The following is a 25,088-nucleotide window of genomic DNA, read 5'->3' as shown; positions in this document are numbered from 1 at the left end:
TGGAGGAGAGACGAGAGAAGCAAGAAATAAAGGGAAGGAGTGAGGAGGGATGGAGGAGTGGAAGAGGGAGGAGGAAGGGGTGGAAGAGTGGGGGAGGGGAGGGGAGGGGGAGCAGAGTCGTGTGTGGCCGAATGATTTATGGCCACCCGACACCACCCCTGAACAATACCCCCTTCCACCTCCCTCATTTAGGCCCTTACAGCCCCTCGTAATAAAGGCGATGTTGCAGTGCCAGCAGGGGGAGGTTGGGGGAAGTGATGCTGGCCCCCCTTCCCCACAGTAAAGTGTGATCTAGGCAATGAAAGGGTGGGGGATGGGGGGTGATTCAAGGAACAAGGTGAGACTGTAAGCACCTAGATTTGCAGCTGTTTCCGCTTACATACGTTTTTTTTTTTTCTTTTTTTTTTTTCTTTTTTTTTCCCTATTGCGTTTCGCTTTCCACGCACGGTTCTCGATAGTTTTGCAAGCCCATAACCTGTTACTGTTACTTGCATTTAACTTAATCTTCAACGCACGTAACTTGATACACGCTCATAAACTGACACTTGCATCCACGTTACTTTGCGCGCGCGCACACACACACACACACACACACACACACACACACACACTATGCATACTTACACTGTACACATTCACACTCATTACACCCACATAGTGTACACACATTCTACAGTATATTTTTGTACACTCTCGTTGTACACATTCACACTTTGTAAACACTCACAGTTTGTACACACACGCTGTACACAGTCACACCCTGTACACACTCACACGCTGTACACACTCACCTTCTGTACATACTCACGCGCTGTACACACTCACCCTCTATACACACTCACACTGTGTATACTCACACACAGTACACATTCACCCTCTGTACACACTAACAATATGTACCCAATCACACTCTGTACTTACTCACGCTGTACACACTAACACTCTGTAGCCACTCACACTCCGTACACACATACCCTCTGTAAACACTCACACTCTGTACATGCAGCCACACTCTGTACACGTTCACACTGTACATACTCACGCTGTACACACTCACACGCTGTACACACTTACCCTGTACACACTCACACGTTGTACGCACTTACACTCTGTACACACTCACACCCTGTACACACTCACACCCTGTACACACTCACACACCATATACACTCCTACTTTGAACACAGACTCTTAAACTGCGCATACATTGACATCAAAACACAATCACTCTCTGTACACAACCACACTGCGCATCTCCCTCACCCTACACATCCTCACACTGCGCACTTTCACCCCTACACCTCCCTGAACACTCACATATCTGGACGCACGCACACTCACACGCACTCATTCGTATACTCACATTCTTTCACACTCACACCTTTTCCATTTATGCACGCAAAATTTAGTCCGTGTTTTCAAATTTACATCGTCATATCTTTTCAGGAGGGAAGGACGGTTGAGATAATGATGATAATAATGACGATGACATGGATGATGATGATGATGATGATGATGATGATGATGATGATGTCTTCCAAATAATTATATAAGTATAATCAGTTAAAAGATGCACACACACACACACACACACACACACACACACACACACACACACACTGGTGCAGTGGTAACGTTCTCGCTTGCCATCTGCTAGACGGGAGTTCGCGCCTCGCTCAGGTTGCGAAAGTTTCACTGACGAAGTGGGTGGTTACTGTCCCCCTTGAGCAAGGGGAAGGGTGTGGGCGTGTGTGAAGCTCACAGCCTTGCCCATAGATCGGACTATATGAGCTCTCAGCTCCCTTCCGGGAGGGTAAAAGCTGACGATCACGACCATCAGGTGATCCTGACCGACCCGGTGAATTACACACTCCCACGCACGTAAATTGAAAATAGCATTACGGTTGTGTGTTCTTAGATAAGAAATGCAATCCCTGAGAAGAAAAAAAAAAAGAATCTATAAATGCTTAACGACCTTACATTCACTCAGTCACTCAGTAAGCCAATCAGCACTACCAAGATTCGTGGTGAGTGGAGAGAGAGAGAGAGAGAGAGAGAGAGAGAGAGACAGACAGACAGAGACAGACAGACAGACAGACAGACAGACAGACAGACAGACAGAGAGACAGAGACAGAGAGCGAGGAGAATGGAAGGGGTGAATAAAATTGACTACTGAAAGACATATGGGTAAAGAAGCTGTATAAGTGAGGAAACTTAAGAATATAAGTAAGAATTCAGTGAGATAGAGGGGGGAGGAGGGGCCGAGAGGAGACGTGAAAAGTGAAAAGGAGACAGAAAAAAGGGGAGAGGAGAAGGTACGGAAAGGAAGAGAACATGAGAATGAGAGAAGAAAAGACCAGAGAATTGAAAAAAAAAAAATACAAGATAATAAGAGAGGGTAAGACAAGGCAAGAGACATGAAATGATGAAAACAGAGGACAAAGAATAAAAGAAGCCAATAAGAACATGAGAAGAGAAAGCCAGAGCAGATGAGAAATGGGGGACTGTGGCAGACGACAACCCAAGCTGAGGGATATGGAGATCACAGTGGCAGAAGACGACAAGAGGAGAGGAGGCGAAAATAAAACAAGAGAAGAAGAAGAAGGAGAAAAGTGAAGAGTAGAAGAATATAATAGAAAAGAGGAGCAAAAGAGAGAAACAAGGACAGAAGAACAGAGGTCGAGTAAAAGAAAAAGCAACAGCAGAAAAAGGGAGAAGACAAGAGCAGAGGAGAGGAGAAGACGAGAGCAGAAGAAAATAAAAATGGAAGAAGAGAAAACACGAGCAGAAGAAATGTGCAGAGCAAAAGAAAAGAGAAGACACGAACAAAGAGAGAGAGAGAGAGAGAGAGAGAGAGAGAGAAGAGCAGAAGAAAATACAAAAACAGACTTGAAATGTGAAGACATGACCTGGAGAGAAAAGAATATAAGAAAGGAGAAAGCATAAGAGACGACAAGACAAGAGCAGAAATGGAGAATAATCGAGAACTATGGCATCCGTACAAGCCAAGCTGAGAGCCGGCCATTACCAAACAACGGGGAGGCGGTCCACCACTATTGTTATAAATGATCACACGGGGACAAGACCGACCCCTTCAACACCAGCCCCATAAGTGCCACTCCTACGTACATCCCCATTCCCCTAAACGCCCTTACAGCCTCCCGTCCCCTAGGCTCCTCCGCTAGCCGGGGTGCGCAAATGACTCGTTTTGTTGTTCGGTGAGTCGGACGTGCTGGTGATATTGACACGCTCATCACAGACCAATTGCAAACTAATGTATTGCAATATAATTTATGCAGCGTTCATCTGTTACCGTGTGGGAGCCTCTTACATCTGTGGGAGATAAAAGTAACTGGTGTCTCTCCGTATCTGCTCGCTCTCTCTCTCTCTCTCTCTCTCTCTCTCTCTCTCTCTCTCTCTCTCTCTCTATATATATATATATATATATATATATATATATATACCTCTTTGCTCTCTCTTATCTCAATATTCCCATCATGATGCTTGTCTCTAATATGTTAGACTGTTCCCAACTCGTCCGGCCTGAGAGGGAAATGGAGTAGCTCGCTTATCGGGATATATCTTTATACTTGATTGACTGGCTACACATGCTGCCTTGTGTCTTATTAACGTTTACTTTTCAGAACATAGTCGTTTGTTTCTACTAAAATATCTGCAAAGTACTAGCCCCTCAAACCACAGGGTGTACTTTTTGCTTTATTTTTGGCATCTGCAGACAGTTTTCTTCAAGTAAGGGTAGGTCTCTCGTACTGATTAATTGCAGGCTGTATCTAACTCCACCTACTCAGAAAAATCTCGCCTCTGCTAAATAACTTCGTAAACAGAATGTAAGAAAACGTTCCGTCGGGCTGAACAGGTTCCGTATTCTATGTCCTAGAGGAAAATCCGTGTCAGTCTGATGGCATTTTAGACATCATACTTGTCCCATCTGGAATGAGATGGAGCCCGGTTGATTCTTCATGCTGAATTTGTTTTCCCCCCGGTGTACATTGCCATCGTTAGGAAATATTGTTCGAGTGTTCAGTGTGCAGCAGCCTCCTTAATTTGAAGACATAATGGTGATTTTTTCAATGCCGAAGTTGTCGGTGTGGTCGGTCCTAGGTCCTGTGTGAAGAGTGTGTGTGTGTGTGTGTGTGTGTGTGTGTGTGTGTGTGTGTGTGTGTGTGTGTGTGCGTGTGTGTGTGTGTGCGTGCGTGTGTGTGTGTGTGTGCGCGCGCGCATTCAGTTATTCAAGAATATGAGAGACGACTGTGATGCTAAGAGAAAGTTATGCTCTGAGTGTTAGTTGTGTCGTTATTGTTGTGGTGCAGGTGGGGTGGGGCGGTGTGGTGGCCGGTTCCCCTCCACCAGTCATACTTGTTCTCGCTCCGGTAGCTGACACGCCACCTGCCAGTATTGTCAGTATTTATATATATGAACTGCATGGTGTTTGTGTAGGTGTGGTTTTCTGCTCTGTTCTACAAAATTTAGTAGCCACAGGTTTTGCTTCAGGCTTATACAACTATAGCAGACCATTACTTTACTGAACAATGCACGTACCAGATTTTATTGAATTTACTATATCAGCATATTCTTACGCTTATAAGGTCTATATTATTTCTCTGATATAAACAGTGAAGCCATTAGATAAAGGAAGCGAGTGTTTTCTAACTGACAAAAATGAGGAACAAGAGACTTAAGGGATCCAAGATTGTCCCATTGAAATAGAGGTGAATAAGAAAAGCAGAAATTGAAATTCGTTCATTGCTTGCGTTGTAATAATATATTATTGCATGCATGTGAACTTCAAGCCCTTTATTCCATATGTACTTTTTTGTTTATTCCCCTTTATAGTCTGGCGGTACTCATATTCAGATAATTTACTCAGATTAGAAGAGATTTTTCAAAGTTACGGAGTTAAATACAGTATTCATTTATGCCTTCAGACTCAGAGATCTCCCCGAAGCTGAACAAAATAATCTGGAATTAGCAATAATAAATGAAAGAAGACGTTACCTGGTTGAAGGGTTAACGCTCTCAAATTCCCTGTGACTAACTCCCAACTGAACGACATTATATAGTCCCTGCCATGACAGGGTTAGTCACAGCCCTAATCCTGTACCCGAATCTATCTATCTATCTATCTATCTATCTATCTATCTATCTATATATATATATATATATATATATATATATATATATATATATATATATACTCGTATACAGTGGTCACACTGTTTTAACCGAATGACTCAACTGCCTGGTCATACAAACGCGCCTGAACTGCTTCCCTATCCTCAAAAGGAGGATGGTGAACTGCAGGAGAATGGCATTTTAAGCCTGCAGTCCACTGGGTTCGCATCAAATGAACCTGGGGCTACAACTACGTACAACTTCTACTGTTAAAACAACGACACCCAGTGTAAAGGCTGTTTTCAGCCTGTTTTTGTGGACTCTAGACGATATTATTTACAGTGGCAAGTCATTTTGAGTTGGGGGGGGGGTAGATGTCTTCACTAACTTCTCTACTAGGGCTCTCCTCGGAAGCTGCAAATATAAAGAAATTTAAGTAGTTATTATCATAATGAAGTGATTAAGTTGCTAACCAGTGACTCTTTTCACTTATCAGTTTCTCCTTCCACTGTCACCTTTTAGCAGTGATGGTTAATGGCGAACTCACGAATCACCAATAGTAGCACTGTTGCAACGGTTCTCATTGAATACCTGGTAGCGCTGGGTTGTACTGTCGATGACTAAGGAAGCTACCTAGCTTCTTTCCCTTACCTGTGAAATTTTGCAAATGGCTCGTTAAGATTCTCCTGTGTGTCGTGTATTGAAGCTGAATCGGTACTAAAAAGATGGAAACAAAACATAAGGGAATAATAAGGCTTATTGTACATAATAAATCGTTCTTGTTAGTTTTTTCTTAATGTTCTTTTCCCCGCTCGAAGGTGGCAGGACCCTCTCATTTCCATTCCTTCCTTCCTCCTGTAAGCCTTCCTTTTCTCCTTAATTCCTGTTTTGTCTCAATTTCCTTCCTTCCATAACCTGTCCCTTTTCTCTCATTCGTTCACTACATAACCTCCCCCTCCTCTTCTTCTTTTCCTCCCTAACTCTTTCCCTTTTCTCTATTTTCCCCCGTAACCCCTGGCTCATTACTCCTTCCCTTTATAATCCACCCATTTTCATTCTCTCCATAATCCCCTCTCTCTCCAGTCTCCCAAACGGAGGGCTTATTCCCAACAACAACACTAGACCAAGCCTGGGATCCTCATCAAGAGTTCTCTTTGTCGCCCTCCTTCTGTAACCCATCCGTTTTCTCTCTTTTCCTCCATTACCCTATCCTTGCCTCTCCATTCCCTCATAAACCCCTCCCTCCTCTCCCTTCCAGGCGGCGGATCCCTCTCCGACAGCGACACTGAGACCGAGCCCGGCATCCCCATTAAGCGCAAACAACGGCGCTCAAGGACAACCTTCACGGCCGAACAGCTGGAGGAACTGGAGCGAGCCTTTGAGCGGACGCAGTACCCGGACGTCTACACCAGGGAGGAGCTGGCGCAGAGGACCAAGCTGACGGAGGCGAGGGTGCAGGTGAGGCAGAGGAGGAGATGGATTTAAGAAAAGGGAATATCGTGTGTTGATTTCAGTGTTGTCACCTGAGAGTCTAATGATTAGAACATCCCAGTCGGAAGGACGGCAGGAGTTGGATCAAAGATTAATAATGCTTTTGTCTGGTGGTCCAATAGTTAGAAAGGGTTAGAAAGGCTCAGTCATTGTCGGCCTTGCATTAATTCAGTCTCCTCGAGGTAACCACAGTAGAGGCTTTTCCATTGAATAATACCATGAAGGGAAGTAGGCTGGTCATCTTCCCTGAAATATACAGTCGTTTGGTGATCTAGTAGTCAGAACTCTCCAGTTGAAATTATGCTCTTGCATAGAGTTGACTTCCGAGTGCAGACAAGAGGCTTTTTGATCATGTAATGCCACTAAGGGAAAGTTGACTGATCATCTGACCTTCAATGTACTGGACCTCAGTAGCCCAACCTCGAGCCCCTACACCTCAAAAAGGGTAAAATGGAATTAGTTAGTATAATTATTTTTTTCATAATTGTGATATCTAGCCCTGAAAGCACGCATACTTACGTGGGGCTCGAACCCCTCTCACCTCTGCAGGTCTAAGAGGTGAGTGGCCGCCATTTGATGACGTTTTTCCTTCTTTTCGGATCCACACTCCCCGACCTATTGCTATGTGGGGAAAGTAGTGATCTTAAACTGGCCAGGACACGATGTTTTACAGGTTGTGGAATGTTCAGCTGGAAGAATGACACTTAGTAATGGAAATGTTGTTTTCTGAGAATATACAGTGCAATAATTGTGGCTGACCTTGGACTGAAGAGGGCTATGGAGCTGACATTTTCGATGCAAAGGAACAATTATACGAAAGTTTACTCAAGAAAGAGAGAGATGAGAATACTGTACTGAGTGAGAGTGGAGAATTAATATTTATTAAACCAGAACACAGATGTGGAAAGGAAAAAAATCTCCCTCTGAGAGGGAGTAAGTATGAAGAAAATGTCGTGGACACAGGAGTAAGATTTTGTTTGGTGATGTTAAATTAAAAATATTCATTTTTGTTTATTTTATCTCATATTTACATTTCATTTTTGTTATGTTATCGTCAAGAATTAATCTCAGGAAAATTAACCACGTGTTGCTCCAGCGTGTGGGTTCATAGAATCGTCTTTGTAAATTATCACTTTTCGTTTTTATCACAGGAGGACAAGATGACGTCAGAGTACCTTTAAATCCGTTACAGAGTAAACACGTTCACACTCACGGAATGGTTGTTTGTTTCAAGTTCTGAACTTCACCCACGAGGACATTTCTACTTCAGTTCATCTTATGGGATACTACGCCAGTTACACGTTAATAAATAAATTATAAGAGGTAATGTGTTACCACGGCATCGATGTGAATAACTTGGAAGTTTTGGACTAACAGTTGAATTACCATCTGCAGTATCATGGTACTGTGGCAAACAGTGTGATCTTGTATTGCACATTAGTAAAGTACATGCGGTTTTTGTAAACCTGCATAGCTCATGCCAGTCTTGTTTTACTGAAGACTGTTCATCACACTATACCTATTTTACTCTAACCGAGCCGAAAATTGCCATCTCTCCATCTTGAATACTGAATTATAACAGTAGATGACCACTAGAATATGATGCTAGTCACGAAGAAATGCTATGTTGTCTTATTTTGCCACTGAGCTGAGTAAAATATGCTGCACATGGACAATAATACTGGCCAAGTTAGAGTAAAAACAGTATAGTCAGTGGGATATTGAGCTCAGAGTAAAAAAAAACGGAGAGGAGGGCAGACGCATAATAGACGAGCACCATACTTTCATAAGAAATTCTTATTTTACAACTTTTATTGTACTCCTATGTACTCGTGTTCGCCGTAAAAGCTCGTGGGTTAAAGAAACACGTTACATTGTGGCAAAATTGTGTAGCCAAAAGAATTAAGATACTCTAGTAGAGTAACTTAGATGAAGTCTCATAATTCCCGTCTGAATATTTCAATACACAACAGTCTGTCAACCCTTGTAAGCTTCATTAAAGGAGTGGGATCCAGAGAGGTGATTAACAGTAGAAGGAGCAGGAAATGAGAAATGACCCAGTGGCAGATGCAGCTTGTAAACTCAGGATTCTACGAATCCATTTATAGGGCACCATACAGTGTGGTACTTGACAACTTGTATATATGAATGTCGTAACATAAACACACATGATCCGATATTGAATCGGAAAAAAATGTGACAGAGATAGTTCCATTCTTGGAAGTTGAATATTCTGTATATGTAATTGTATGAATAATCTAAGTGGATGCTTTCTTAATCAGGTTCAGCAGCACCATGGTTATACTATTACTTAATATTTCTTTATACCGTATGTGCTGATTTTATGTACAGTGTATGACACTGGTTGAGAAGTTATCAGGCTCAGGGTGGCGGCAGCCCCCCTTTCCCTCTTAGCTCTGCCATTGCCATTATTGCTTCTAGCCGAGTTAGTGATCCATTCTACTGTAGGTGCGCAGCAAGCAAATATGGCTTTCTCTTTTGCTGCTTTTACAGAGGCGGGCCAGTTCAGTGTGTCACTGTGTCACTCACTGATCGCTTTCTTGAAACAAGGGAGTCCAGGATTCATGAAGAGGGAGGGTATTGAGAGGGGGGGGGGGAGATATTAAGTCATACATAGATTGCATACGTACATACACACATACTACTGTGCACTCAGAAATACACCATTCAAGAGTACTAGACGACTGCTTACCTGCGTCTTGGCAGGACTGTCATTGATATGGCATAAAGGTCAAAACATACATACATACACATATACTGAAATACCCAATGCTAGAGTATTAGTCGACCCCCTACCTGCGTCGTAAAGGAATATTCGTGAATATGACATACAGGGGCAGGACAGAGCACTGGGCAACTATCTGTACTGGGACGACTTGTGAGCCAGAAGGGTATCATTTAAAAATTTAGCTAGTAAATAATTTTTTCCCCTTTAGAACACTGCAGGAGTGTGTACGGCTATCAGAGATGTCCTTTGCCTTGCTTTGTTAGAGGGTCAGAATTGTAGACCCTTTTGTGTGTGTGTGTGTGTGTGTGTGTGTGTGTGTGTGTGTGTGTGTGTGTGTGTGTGAGAGAGAGAGAGAGAGAGAGAGATTATAGATAGATAGAGATATAATGTCTTTATTCAACAGGTGTGGTTCAGCAACAGACGAGCCCGTTGGCGTAAGCAGATGACAGGTCAGGGTATGGGAGTGACGGCCCTCAACGCCCTGGCCATGTCCACGTCCTCCTACCCGCACACCTTGCCCCCGTCCGCCACCGCCCCCGCACCCATCACCTCCCCTACAACTACCGCATCCACCACCATGGGCGCCGCTAATCACTACGGCGCCCACGACCACGCCCACGCCGTTGCTCACCAAACACACGGTAAGCAACGCTGGATTTTACCTGAGTATTGACATGTCAGGTATATGGAAGCAACACGTGCTTAGTAGTAGTAGTAGTAGTAAGTAGTAGTAGTAGTAGTAGTAGTAGTAGTAGTTGTTGTTGTTGTTGTTGTTGTTGTTGTTGGAGAAAAATTTAATATTCATCACAACACATATGAGCCCATTTTCATATGGAGTCTTACCCCTGCCTAGCTCCACCACCTATCACCATCCCACCCACATGTGTCCACCTGTCCCACTCATTTTTTAATCTCCCCCTCCCCTCTTCCAGTTGAAATAAATCATGTCACGCCAAACCGATCAGCCAACAATGCCCATTCTTACAAGAGGTCCTACCCACATTCCGCCCCATCGTCCACCACTAACTCTATCCGTCCCGCTGCCCACCTTTCTCCACCCATCCCACCTTTTTTCTAACCCCTCTCTCCGCCCCCTCCGAGCATGAAACTTAGAAGAGAAAGCTGTTCCCATTATCTGTACCGCGCCTCAAACAATGTCCATTTCTGCTGGGTGTACCCGCTTTGATCCGCCCCACCACCCACCACCGTGTTAGAGCATCCCACCTCCACTTTTCCGCCCACTCAGTCCGTTTTTTTTCTTTCTTTCTTTCTTTTTTCATCCTCTTCTTCTTCTTCTCACCTTTGGTTTAACCCTCCCAGTATACCTACAACATTCATCCCCACAGCAAATACTTCCTCCTGTACATTCTACCACCACCACTATCACAGCCCATCCTATCCATAACTCTCCATCCACCGTACCCATATCTTCTCTGATGTGATGAATATACTGTAATTTGAATGTTTGTCTTAACTACCAGGAAAACTACAGTGACATAAATTACAGCTATCCATCACTATATAAACTCATCCGACCAACTCCACTCAGCTCTTTCCACCAACTCACATTCATTTCTTACTGCCTCACCCTTAACTTGTGCCTTATCGGCCCAGTAGAAATAGTCGGTTCCACAGCATATAGTTCCTCTTACATGGCCCACATTTTACCAACAACCCGGTCAGTTTCGCTTGCACTTTTCCACCCACCTCACCCATATCTGCTCTCCCTACACAATTCTTGATGTTGTTGTTTTAGTTGTTGTTATTGTTGCACTTCCGGTTCATATTGTTATGAACCCACTGGACAGCAGGAAGTCAGTGACCCTGTCTGGTTGCTCCCAGTGGTCTTTTTTTAAGGTTATGTTGAAGGATCTGTCTTGTGATAGTGTGGTGCACGTGGTGAGTAACTATGTATGGTTCGAGGGGTTGTATTGCAGTGTGGGCAAATTGGATTGCCTTAGTTGTATTCTGTTATGGTATTAGCGCACAAGAGAGCCTCCTTCCCGTGGTGGCGTCGACGAGCCAGGATGAAAACCTTTTTCTCGGAATAGGAGACATCTCAGCCCAAGCAAAGATTCCACTTAGGCCCGCAAACAGCCCTCAACCCCCTCCACCCGCTCCTCCAAGGGAGGATGGTGGACCGCAGAACAGACGCAAAACCGCGCTGTCAGAGGTAATCAGTCCTCAAAAACCATTGCATCAATTATGTTGATTTTTGGCAGACATATTTATAGGCGTAACTTGAATCGATCTGTACTGACCTAAGTCAGACTGATGAACCTAGGATGATCTGAAAAGACCTAAATAAATTGCCTGAATTATTCATCAGTTGATCTACTTCAGTCAAAAATTGGCTGAAATGAATCACTGCAATTCATCTAAGTTGACATAAATGGATACAACCTAACTGAACCTAAATCAATAATATTTGACTCTGAATAGACCTAATTGGACCCGAATGACCCTGGAAGACTCTGAGTTATGCTGACTGAACCTGTATTAATTATAAAGTTCTGCCTATCCCTGAGCTGACGTGAATTATCTGGATTAGCCCAATTGTACCTGAATGGCAATAATTTGACCAGAATTGACCTGATAGAGCTTGAATGGATGTGTACTACCCATCTGGACCTGAATGCATCTAGCTGAACCTAAATTGACTCTGAATGACCCTAAACTAACTTAACTGATCCTGGGTGGATGAGCGACGTGGTAGGACGTGAATTACATGACTTGGCTTGACTGGACTTGACTGAAAATGTAAGTGGGCCTGACTTATGACCTAAATAGCGCTGATCAGGTCTAAGCTGAGTTGACTGAGCCAGATTGGTGGTGAACAGGCTGAATGAACCTAAATAACATTATTTTACCCAACAGGGCGTAAGTGAGTCCGGGCATACCTCATTTGACCTATCTAAACGTGAATATTATTGAATGGACGTAGACTGGCCTGACTTAGCTTGATCAAAGCTAAATGACCTGATTGCTTCTAACTGGACCTGAAATGATCTAATCGGATCTGAGATTGGACCTGAACGAGCTATGGGCTGACTGCCGTCCTTCAGATGATTGTGCTAAATAACGACAGTGCCGGCACGACGCAGGTACGCGGCCAAAGAACGTGCTCTTTCCTTCTGTGATGTCATGATTCCAGTTTTGGCACTGTTACCTCTTTAATTACGATGACGACTTTTATAACACTGTCCTGTCAACCTGGACCGATTTTATCCTTCTCAGCCGAAACGTCTGCCAGTGGACGGGTCAGAAACAACCTCCACTCACCCATGAGCTTCCATAGGATATATATATATATATATATATATATATATATATATATATATATATATATATATATATATATAAAACTGGAGTGAGCGAAAATTAAATATGACTTAATCGTGGTAGGTGAAGGCTCCTGTTGTCCACTCACACCATCCATGAGTGAGAAAAGATCGGGAAGATGATGATGATGATAATGATGATGATGATGAATGACCCTGTAACATTAGTGTCATAATTATGATTTAAGTACCTGAATCTCAGTGGTATTCATAGCTCCATGAAGATTCACAATTCGAGGTTATTCCCTTTGTAAAATTTTTGTAAGTATTACATGCATTTACATACTCTGACATCTCAATATTCTGAATTAGCAAAATAATAAGTTCTGAGAGGAAGTTACAATAAACTGAACACTTTCAGGTATTAAGCATCACTATCTTTTGCCTGTGATGTTCGTTGTTTAACTTGAGATAATTTACTTTATTGTTATTTTAGATACTTTAACACTTTCAGCAGGAGGAGTTTTCTGAGCAGTAATTATATTGAGACTAATGCTAGACAAGTCTGTTTAGCTTTGGAGAGACTCTATGGGTTGAAGCGGTTAATGACAGCCAGTATGAACCCTTCGTCCCAAGGACATCATTTTCATCTTATTTTAGTTTACGACAGACGATTTTCTTCTGGTTGGCAGAGACTCCTCGAACTGAAGAAGTTAGGTTTGTACAGTGTCTGAACTTGCTGTCGGACCTTATTATCACTTCTCTGTTTTGATGTTAATTGCTGTTGGATTAATTTTATTTTTATGTATTTTCTTAGCTTACAGCTTTTCCTTATGTATTGAATTATACCTTTTTGACAATGTTAATAAAATGCCAATTAATGTATCCATCCCCCATCAGGAGACACCTGGTCGCGCGCCGCCATTATGAACCAGCAGGCAGCAGTGGCGGCGATGGCAGGAGGAGGCGGTGGCGGTGGCGGTGGTGGTGGAGGCGGCGGCATGGGGGACGGCAGCCTTCAGAGCAACGCAGCTCAAGCCAACTTACAGACACAGATGATGTCCATGCTGTCATCCTCCACAAACAACCCATCTATTTTCAACACCGCCGGCCACACCTCCCTCCTACAGACAGGTCAGACTGTAACTGGCATGTGCACACACTTACACTGCACATCACACACACACACACACACACACACACACACACACACACACACACACACACACACACACACACACACACACACACATTTTCGTTAAGTCCTATCAACACACTCATTGTAGCCTTATATTTACATGGCTACATCACTGACATATAATGTGTACTCATTCACATATTCTCAGACAGACTTCCGTTTAAATTACACTGACATTCTCACTAAATCACATACGCCCGAGTTGGTTTAATATATCGTGTTATTATTACGATACATACAGTATTATCTTTACCATTCTATCAGTTAGTTCATAAATTTACCAATTTTCTTTTACTGAACCGCTGACATCCTACCCTCGACTGTATTGTCCTTTGACATTAAGCATTCTGATATGTTATCATCAGCATCTTACATCACATTATTCTTTTGGCCGTCCTTTAAATTACGTACAGGACCCTGTACTTCCTCATCCCTTCGGCAGCATACCAGAGGATTAAAAAAGTATTAATTAAATATGCAAAATAACTCATTAGGAAGAAGTGTGAAAATCTCTAAAGTCACATAGAGTACAACTTAGCATGTCACCACGCTGTCCTCAGCTGAAATAAGTCTTCTAATATCTTCTAATGGGTTTTCCTTAAGCGTTCCATATTTCATGAAATAATCTTGCATTACACAATTTCTCCATCACCTTGCCTTCCCCACAGCTCTTCCACGTGTTCTGTCAGTTTCTCCAGGACAGTTATTGTATGGCAGCTTTTCCCTCACAGTTTCTCTCTCAACTCCTGCCACACATATTCCCCCGCCAGAATCTCTTCTTCAACTATTTCATCTTCCCACCTCCTCCGCCGTATCAACTATCCCCTCTCCCTGTCAACTTTTGTCTCGCAGATTTCCCCACCAAAGTCTCCACCCTTAAAAATTTCTCCCTGTCAGCAAATCCTTCCTCAAAAATTTCCCCACAAAATCTCCTCCATTACAGGTTCTTCCTGTCTGCACCCTCACAACTCCTTCCTATCAACTCTTCTTTCACAAATTCGCGCGCCAAACTCTCCCTCCTTGCAAGTTCTCCCTACGACTCAGTACAGAATCCTTTCTGTCGGCTGGTTTTTCAGATCCTCTTGCCAAAGTCTCATATCCTGTAAGTTCCCCCTGTCAACTCCCTAAAAAATCCTTGCTATCAACTCTTCCTCTATCTTTGATCTCCTTGTCAGAATCTCACTCTTAACAATTTATTCCCTTCAGGTGGCAGCAGCGGCGGATCTGCAGGTCTGCTGGGAGGTAGTGCCCACGTCCCCACCTCCGCCACAGACTACACCACCTCAAACGGCCTCACCTCTTCCGCGGCACCCCACCACCACCACGCCCACCACCCCCACACCGACGCCACCTCTTGGGCCGCTCCCTCCATCCACGCCAAGGGTACGGAGGCGTGGGGGACCGCCCATCACCACGCCCACACCCACATACCCTACGACAACTACAGGTTAGCAATAATAAACACTCATCACACTTGGGGTTTGTAAATTGTAATAGATAACCTCTCTCTCTCTCTCTCTCTCTCTCGTGCTTTTTCGTTTATATATAAACCTTTTCTCCTCGTCCCAGTAATCCTTCGCATTGTCGCTGAGGATTTACTGTATATGCTTTGAGTGTTTGTCTTTGTGTTCTCAGCTGTTCACTTCTTATTACTTTTTTTATAAAGCCTTGGTTTTGCCACCTTAGCTTTACCCATATTTTCGCCCTTTTCAACATGCCTCATGTTGCCCAGTGCTAGAGATAGAAACAGTGAATGCTTGGGCCCTACAGCCTTTTTTATTGCTCTTCTTCGTGACTAGAGTAATGTTCTGAGTTAACCTTTTGTTATGACTGGGTATTCAGGACAGAGACTTTAGACCAGGCTAAAGTAAAATGGCCATAGAATACGTACTCAGCATTATTAGCCTGAGAAGACAAAAATTTTACAGCCTACTTTTTTTTTTTCATTATCATCATTACCACCCTCAGTATTGCCATCTATCATCACTTCCGCTACCATTATTACTATTGTCATTATTACCATCATTTAACCATCATTATATCATCACTAGCACAACCCTGACTACCACTATTATAGCTACTTCTGTCGCAACTACCACAACCACCACTAATACACTGTCACCATCATTACCACCACCCCTGCCATCTTTCTTGTCATCATCACCATTGCCAGTTCAACTTCCTTGTCATCATCATCATCGTCATCTCCACTACCATCTTCCCTTTCATCACCACCATAACCACTCTCGTTTCCTCATCATCATCATCATCATCATCATCATCATCACCGTGTTCACTACCACCCCTCAGCCACATAAGCATGGAAGGGTCATCATAACAATCACCTTTAGCACCACATGAAGATGCTTGCAAATGACTGCTGAATACGGTTCTTCCCGCTGCACTCCAGAAGACGAGGAACTGCACCAAAACACACACACACACACACACACACACACACACACACACACACACACACACACACACACACACACACACACACACACACACACACACACACACACACACACACACACACACACACACACACACACACACACAACACACACACACACACACCGCTCGCTGGTGCAGTGGTAACGCTCTCGCTTGCCAACTGGTGGACGGGAGTTCGCGCCTCGCTCAGGTTGCGAAAAGTTTCATTGACGAAGTGGGTGGTTACTGTCCCCCTGGAGCAAGGGGACGGGTGTGTGCGTGTGTGAAGGTCACAGCCTTGCCCTTAGATCGGACTATATGAGCTCTCAGCTCCCTTCCGGGAGGGTAAAGGCTGACCATCACGACCATCAAGTGATCCTGACCGACCCGGTGAATTACACATCCTCGGCTATAGAAATAGTGTCAAATGCTATGTTCTGTATATAACTTAAATCAGTGGGGTGCGCGCCCCTCTAGGGGGTCGTGAACAATTTCCAAAGGGGGCGCTAGGACTTAGAGCAAAAATAGAGTGACATTAACAGTTGTGTGTAATTCACCGGGTCTAATTCACCGGGTCGGTCAGGATCACTTGATGGTCGTGATCGTCAGCTTTTTATCCTCCCGGAAGGGAGCTAAGAGCTCATATAGTCCGATCTAAGGGCAAGGCTGTGACCTTCACACACGCACACACCCGTCCCCTTGCTCCAGGGGGACAGTAACCACCCACTTCGTCAATGAAACTTTTCGCAACCTGAGCGAGGCGCGAACTCCCGTCCACCAGTTGGCAAGCGAGATCGTTACCACTGCACCAGCGAGCGGTTGTGTGTGTGTGTGTGTGTGTGTGTCACAATGAACCATTGATTCATATTCATTATTAATACAGTATTCTGTGTCTGCACTGTTCTTCATAGCACATGTTTCTTCTTACCCGTGCAATAAGTTTTTGTTTTTTTTTTTCCTTTTCTGTCTGTCACCTGGTCACCTGCTTTTTCTTCTCTCTCTCTCAATTCTGGTCGTTTCGAGAGATAATATTGCAAGATTACGACACCCCAGTTAAAATATAAACGTCTCTTAACCTCCCTCTCCCAATATCTCCCGTAAAGGGGAACAATTCATTCATTCATTCATTCATCAGCCAATTTTCTGTTACCCCTTGAGGAACATAGGAGCCCGGAGCTAGGCAAGTTGATCCTGACATTTAAGATGAGAGTGACCAGCCTCATCCCTGAATGGCATCACATGAGCAATAAACCCCAACCATCCCTTGGATATAAACCTGCCTTGGCTCAATCCGATTGGAGTGCCTTAATTTCCCATTTAACCACCAGACGCCATAGTTTGGTTATATGGTTACCACCCATCGTAGTAAATGGTTTCTTGGTGTACAGGAAACCATAATAACAATAATTCGGGAATAAGTTCTAAGAGTCAGATGATGGCAGGAAGAGGGGAGGGGAGGCACGTGGATATGAGGACCAAGGCTGATGGGGACGCAACCCGAAATAGGATCGAACTATTTTTCAAGCAGTAGTAATCACATAATGTATGGTCCGTCATTCTAAAGCTATGTTCCACCTATACATGGGTTGGAAAGGATCCAGAAATAGAAGTTAGAGAACTGTTAGTGAAGTGCCTAGAGAAACTGGCCATACATCCATCCATCATTCAAACCTTTGAAAGTCTCGGCTCCACCTCAAAGACTGAACGATCCACACGAATGGGTGCTTTATTATGCCTGTGAGATAAAGATAATTCTGTTAACTGACGTGTTAAAAACGGCATTCAGTCCTTGACTTACGCATCCTCATACACATTCCATCCGTCCATGTACTTTCGTTAATACTTTTGCGTCCTGAATTTTCATACATCGCTTTTTCACTCATTCACTTAAAACACTCATCCATCAGCATCCTGAATTAGCACGGCTGTTCCTATTCTTACTTTCACACATATATATTGCCATTTTCAACTCTCTTTTCATATCTATTCTCTCAGTGTAAATATACTGTATTATCAAAGCACACTGTTGTCTACCCTTTTGAACAAAATTCGCTTGCCCCACATCCGTCACGAATTCTATATTTCTTTTCACACCGACTATTCAGCTCGCAATTAGGTCTTTTTATATATATTTTTTATTCACATATTTTCTTCTTTCCCTGTACGTGTCATTTGCTCAGCACGATGATGAGTGGCGGCGACATGCTGATGAGCAGTCAGCACTTCCCTGTTGACTCCATGAAGACCGCAGCTTTCCACTACCCCACGCAGTACACAGCAGCTGCAGCCGCAGCCAACTTCAATCAGCAGTTACGGCATCACAAGGGAGCGCCGCTCCCTCTCTTCTAGTGGGAAATAATCTGCAAGGAGACGAATGAGACGCTTATTCTTTCCGATACAAAAGTTCGGGACGAGAGAGTTAGTTGAATTTGAGTGATTAGAGCCTTTGTTCCAGATGGGAGCATGTTGTACATACTGTTTTATTTATATTCAGCTTTATTTGATTTCATATCATTAGTAGATATTCACTTTTTCTTTGAATCGCACAAAGAGAATTTTATGCTGAACCACTGTGTATTTGTAGAGATAACGCTATTCAAATCTAGAAGAACTAGATATCGGAAGTACTTGTGTTTGGCGAAGTTTGTGATCTTAATCAGTGTGTATTAATTTTATTGTAGTATAATGTAAACAAGACTGAGTCTGGCGTCCGGACTGTACCTGATACACTTGCAACCTGGGTGAGCTTGTTTCATATCGGACGATGAAACTCAATCTCTTGGCCGCCCTTCAGTTAGCTTGTTTCAAAGATGTACAAATGTGTCTTAAGGCAAGTATATTCGGTATCACAGATTTCTGCATCTTTATACTAAATGTTACTAAATGACACTGTACTGTCCAAGTGCGATGTCATATGCTGGAGCACATATTATACAGTGTGGTATGTTATTCCATAGAGAATTTGTATTCAGAGTCACACAAATAATTGTCTGGCGTTACTGTGTTTGAGCTTCCTTTAAGTGCCTTCACAGAGCTACAAAAAGTATGAGAAATCCTTGTATTTTCAGAATAACAGATGTACTATATGCATATAGTTATTTTTCTGTATTCTCTGCGGACATATTAACATTAACGAAATCATTTTATCAGCCGCAAAAATCTCCAACCCTGCCTTTGAAAATGTGATCATTATCTCCTCAGATAAGCTGCTTTTACACTTCTGTACCTGAACCAAGATGACTGAACTTAAAGGTTTAGAATCTGCTTCTGCCTTATAGTAATACTGCTTTATATACAGTATTGAATATTAGCTGAAAGTAAGTCGCTGGTATAAGTAGTCTGCGAACATAATTCTCCATGTTCCTCTCATCCAAGGAGCAGCTGAACTAACAACATAACCATTTTACTATCTGTTTATACACATATAACATTTTACCACTGGCTTGCACTAGAGCAATAGATCGATACTGTGCAGCATTCATTTATAGCTAACTGTTATGTCAGAACCCAAAACGGAGACAAATTGTTAATACGAAGATTGTGATTGGTCTTAGAGTTCTCTAACCGTGCCAATAAATAATGTGCCTTCTCATCACCGAATCATACACGTAGTCTTCCATGTGCAAGCAGATCAACTTTCATCATGTAAAATATCCATCTCTTCCTCCACTGTGCGCAGGATAAAGTGTCCTAATCAATGATAAGACAAATAGTGGTTCCCTAAATGAAATATAGATCACTGTGTAAAATCCACTCTCATCGATCGTGTGAAGTGAATCGTCGCTCAAAGGTGCAGAAATTAGCTTTCACTGCCCCGTCCTACGCCACTTAAGTTTAATCATTTCTGCCTCCACAGCGTAACGATAGATGCTTCCGTACCATCAGTGACGAACCATCTTTAGTGTCTTATTGCTTATTTCAGTGTCTAGCTGCTATGAAGACTGAACCCAACTGTTGATACTGTGCGTATCCACCAGGATGTTACAAAGTAACATCTAGTGTATAATGTTTTGGACATTTCAAGAATTTCCACGTCCCATTACTGCCTTATAAAGTAGAGACGTAGCCAAAATGTTTTCAGTTTTCTGTCAGTAACAGCTTTTGCGGAAGTTTCATTTCATATTTTACTTTGTGAGTAGAATAGTCTCAAGATTGTCGTCCAGTCACTGCCTTGGTTTACTGTTGTTGAAGTATGTTTCTCTGCAGCATGATTTCACGTAGGCTTCTTTAGAGGTAGAACATAGTGTATTGAAAAAGTTTTGGCTAAATTTTATTTTAGTGGCAATTTACAGGTCTACTCGTATTTCTGTATAATACACGGCAACGGAACTGTTACAGTAAGTTTTATTTAGAGCAGGGGTCGGTAACCTACGGCCCGCGGGCTTGACCCAGCCCGGATACCTAATCTGACCGGCACGCCAGTTTGGTCCACAAATTCACAAAAATATTCCTAGTTTTCACTTACTCAGTAAGTGAAAACAAAAAAAAAGGATATAAGTCTTAGTGGCTGTTAATAACTATGGCAAACACTAGTTAGAGTTAGTTTGTTCGAGAAAGTGTGTATTCGAACAGACTTGAGCTCAGAATAGGAGGCTGTGACATGCCACACTCAGGGCTCAGTGATCCAGCACTGCCAGGTGTGCAAAAATTATTGCCCGATGCAATAATTCGGCCAGTGCGATAAACGATAACATGCGTGGGATGTATATTTAATAACTAATGATTATTTAAAAGAAAGGCCTTTATATAAGTTGGCGCGATAAAAAGAAAAAAAAAAGAAAAGAAAAGAAAGAAAAGAAATCTGGCCCTCCAGCTGAGTAACTGCAGTTCCGGCCCCCAGTTCGTCAAAGGTTGCCGACCCCTGATTTAGACTGATGAAGTGCCCTTCATGTAGGCTTTTATTGTAGATGTAACTATATATATTTTGATTATAAAAATAAATATATTTAACTGTGACGATAAGTAGTTCTAAAGAGGTTTCCTGTTCAGCCACACTTATAAGGAGGTTTCCTGTTCAGCCACACTTATAGTGCCATTATCTACTCCTTTCAGTGTCATGAAAGGAGACAATTAAACTTGTAGTATAGAAACATATGGAGATTATATTTTGGCTTGGATTTTCTGGATACGCCTAAGTTGTGCCTTGCTGATCAAACTCGCATTCCTTTACAGTATATGTAGGGCTGTTTTGCGCCAAAACAGTCCAGTCTCTCTCATGTCATTCTTGCTGTTGCCAGACATTTCTTTTCAGCTTAAGAGAGACTTTTCAAACTGCAGGGGTTATTATAGCTATCATTAACCCCTTCACAACACGAGATCTCCCTAAAGCTGATAATAGCCATGTTATGGCGGCTTAAATGAATTAAAAATGCATCATCGGATTAAAGGGGATGTTTGCCTACAATACATTTAGATATAAGATTATCATTTTACATTAGCATTCCTTCAAGTGCCAGGCAATGTTGTGTTGCCGCCTGGATTCGGAGCGATTGACAACCCTCCGCTTTGGTTGATCAGATTTTTTCAAGTGTACATAGTTAGGGTCCTTCCTCTTGCTTCCTGTACTGCCTCTCGCTGTAGCCTCTGTAAGTGCTGTAATAAACCCGTCAGTATTTTAGAGTTTACTCATTACCCTGTGTTATTTAACTGTCTGTCTGTCTAGGCATTTCCCAACGATCATATCTGATCTCTTCCTTTTCATTTGTCCATCTGTCCCTCCATGTCTCTCCACAGGCTGTTCTGAGGGAACATACTTCAATGCTTTTACTCTTGATTTATGTCCTTTAAGCATCGTCCATGTAATGTATTACTTATTTACTTCCACGTTTGCATTGCGATTGCACGTCATTTCTATTAACATTCCACCAACTTCTTTCATCGTTGCACTTTTCCCTTCAATTAGCCTTTTACACTACCATCTTTGTTCACAACGCAAACTTAATGCTTGAACATCTGATTTGGAGTTAAAATCGTCAACATTCTTATTTTAAATACCATCACTTTTGCTGTTCCTTGCATTTACTCTTAAATTAAGTATTTGACTAGCATTGGCAAATTGCAGAAACAGTTTTAACTTCGTTGCTAATTGCTAGTAGTAGTACATCATGTGCAAACAGTTCCCACACATCCCATCGTTTCAGAAATACTCCCCAACCAAGTGTTCTCGCTTTCTTCTCTCACACAACCACCCTTGGAGCCCCTCTCTGTCCAACAATTTTTACCGTAGAACATAATCCTCTACAGATATCTCTCTCTCCGTTCTCACTCTTCCTCCTGCTACTGTAATCTTAACCTCTACAGTTCTGATATCCCAGCATTTCTTTGGTTTACCACATCCATCCCTTCACACCGATAACTCGTTTTACACTGCTGCCACTAGACGACTTTATTCAGCTTTAGAAACTTTTCGAAGCGGAGGAGTTAGAGATAGCCTCCAGTAACCCACTAACCCCTTTACCATCAAAGATCTGTTCTAAGCTCAATAAAATCGTCTGGAGGTAGCAAGAATAAATAAATTATACGTCACTGGACTGATGAAGCACCTACAACTAAAATGATCTATCTCACACTTCACTTCTTTCTACTAATACTGTACTCTCTACCACCTTCATTCCTCTGCTGTTGGTGGAAAGGGACGCCTTCATGTGGTTACGCAGGTACAACTTGGCGTCTTCGGTGACTGGTTTTACATGTGTCCCTCAACTACTTCCCTGTCCCCCGAATGGAGAATCGTAGACTGCAAGAGACGGGCAACTTAAGCCTGCAGTTCACCGGGTCCCCGTTTCAGATGAGACATTAAGAACACATCTGCTGCTCTTGCTTCCACATCCACCCTTTTTTTTTTTTTTTTTTTTTTTTTTTTTTTTTTTCCAGTGACCTGTAATTACCTTGCCACTTATTACGAAAATGTCTGCCAAGCTTATCATCTATCTTTTTTTTTTCGTTCTTCTTGTTTCTTTTGGCTGTTCTTCCTGCTTCAGTTTCATTTACCCGTTCACTACGATGACGTACAATTTATCTAATTCTTATTACATCCAAAAGATTTCATTCAAGTAAGGGTAGACATCCGGTAGTGAAGGGTAAATGGTTTCTTCATCTAACCTCTCTAGTTCTAAAAATATCTCCTAAATCGAATTCAGACCAAAAATAAATTGAAAAAGGATGTCATTTTGTTGAAGGAGTTAGGGGTTAGTACATACTCTCACCTCTTCTGCCTCTTCCTCTTCATTCGCTTTGCTCTCCAACGATTCCATACTTGCTCTCTTTTCCTCGTTGGTTGCTACTCTTATTAGTCCTAGGAAACGAGAGAGAGAGAGAGAGAGAGGAGCCAAATGTTATATTCACTTCAATACATGACCCACACGCTACCCCTTTCACCCCTTCGGTCTGAACACATCTTTTACTTTCTCTTGCAATCTTCAGTCGGTTTTATTTTACACCGTACAGGTCTTTCGTGCTTGAGGAACTAATTAAAGCTAAATCTAACCTCAAACATTAAAACAAATATTCCTTAAACTACATAAATTCTTCTGAAGTAGTAAGGTTAACTAATAAAGACGTCATTAATATACAGTGTTTCATGCCCCCGCCACTTTATTTTCCTACATAGGGCCTATCACATCTACCTAACGTCTCAGCCACTATTTCACTCCTTTCCTGCAGTTTCTCCACTCTGAGAACTTCCCCCTTCTAACTGACGTGTCTTTCTATGATATCATCCATCCTTATTTTTTTTTTTTTTTTTTAGGGGGGGGAGCAGGGGGGAGGTGAGGATCAAACTACACAGCCGTCAGACAATCCCTTTCCTATTCCCACAACTGCTCACGCATCTAACTTCCATTATCGATCGCACACACACACACACACACACACACACACACACACACACACACACACACACACACACAAATCATTCATTTCCTTCTACCACACCACTCCAGCTTGAAGTCTTCGTGTATACTTTGCTATCACTTTGTGCCCAAAGAGAGCTTCCTTCTAACACAAATGTCCTTCAAACCATTACCAGTGTCACTCACTCCTGGCACATCATATCCACCCAGAACCCCACCCTCATTCTCGTTCACTCCTGGCACTCCAAATCCTCCCAAAACCCTATACACTTTCTCATTCACTCCTGGCACCACAACACCACCAGAGCCCCATGCATTTCCCCATTCTTTCTTTTTCCACCCATGTCACTTATCAGAATCGCTCTTTTGTTTGCGCTAGGATTGCCCGAGGCAAAAATATCATCTATCCCAAACTTTTTAACTCTCACTTCCCCATCATCTTAACCCAAACAGTCCTCGGTACTACCCTATTATAATCTTTTACATCATCCACCCATATCTTTGCTGCCACCATCCTCCTATCCGCCATTATCATTAACTCAATTGCCAGCTATTTGTGTACCTCCGCTACTCACTGCCCACACCAACCACACACTTTCCACACCCACCCCACCACACACTCTCCACACCCACCCCACCACACACTCTCCACACCCACCACACCCCTCCCACTCCCACCAAACACTCTCACACCCACCACACCCTTCCCTCCTCACCAGGACAAACAAACATCGTCTTGTACAAGTGTTCCCTACTCAGTGTCATGCCGGAAGACATAAATTGATAAGTTGTTATGTCCCTTCCGCCTCACAGGGTACAAATCTATCCCTGGTAATGCTTGTGGGAACGTAAGTGAAGTGTGAACCAACTGTAGATTATGTTTATATACCCAGGCATAAATTTCCCAGGGAAAGTGTGATTCATTCTGATAAATACGAGGCTCTATTGC

The 25,088-nt window shown here is 42.8% G+C and overlaps 1 protein-coding gene across 1 annotated transcript in view; it reads left to right on the top strand.

Moving 5' to 3' along the window:
- The window catches only part of LOC145412797 (uncharacterized), a 171,872-nt gene extending 153,234 nt beyond the window's left edge, over positions 1–18,638 (top strand). The window contains exons 8-13 of the mRNA XM_080282578.1: positions 6,393–6,592; positions 9,778–10,015; positions 10,998–11,000; positions 13,556–13,789; positions 15,060–15,300; positions 18,470–18,638. Of these exons, the coding sequence (XP_080138704.1) occupies positions 6,393–6,592; positions 9,778–10,015; positions 10,998–11,000; positions 13,556–13,789; positions 15,060–15,300; positions 18,470–18,638 (1,085 nt within the window). The remainder of the gene's footprint in view (positions 1–6,392; positions 6,593–9,777; positions 10,016–10,997; positions 11,001–13,555; positions 13,790–15,059; positions 15,301–18,469) is intronic.
- The last annotated feature ends 6,450 nt before the right edge of the window (positions 18,639–25,088 follow it).

The sequence above is a fragment of the Coenobita brevimanus genome, chromosome 94 (genome assembly GCF_032717465.1).
Source record: "Coenobita brevimanus isolate Jiangsu-jjx chromosome 94, ASM3271746v2, whole genome shotgun sequence".
Lineage (NCBI taxonomy): Eukaryota > Metazoa > Arthropoda > Malacostraca > Decapoda > Coenobitidae > Coenobita > Coenobita brevimanus.
The sequence above is the reverse complement of the archived record's forward strand: the minus strand, read 5'-3'. Positions and strand labels throughout refer to the sequence as shown.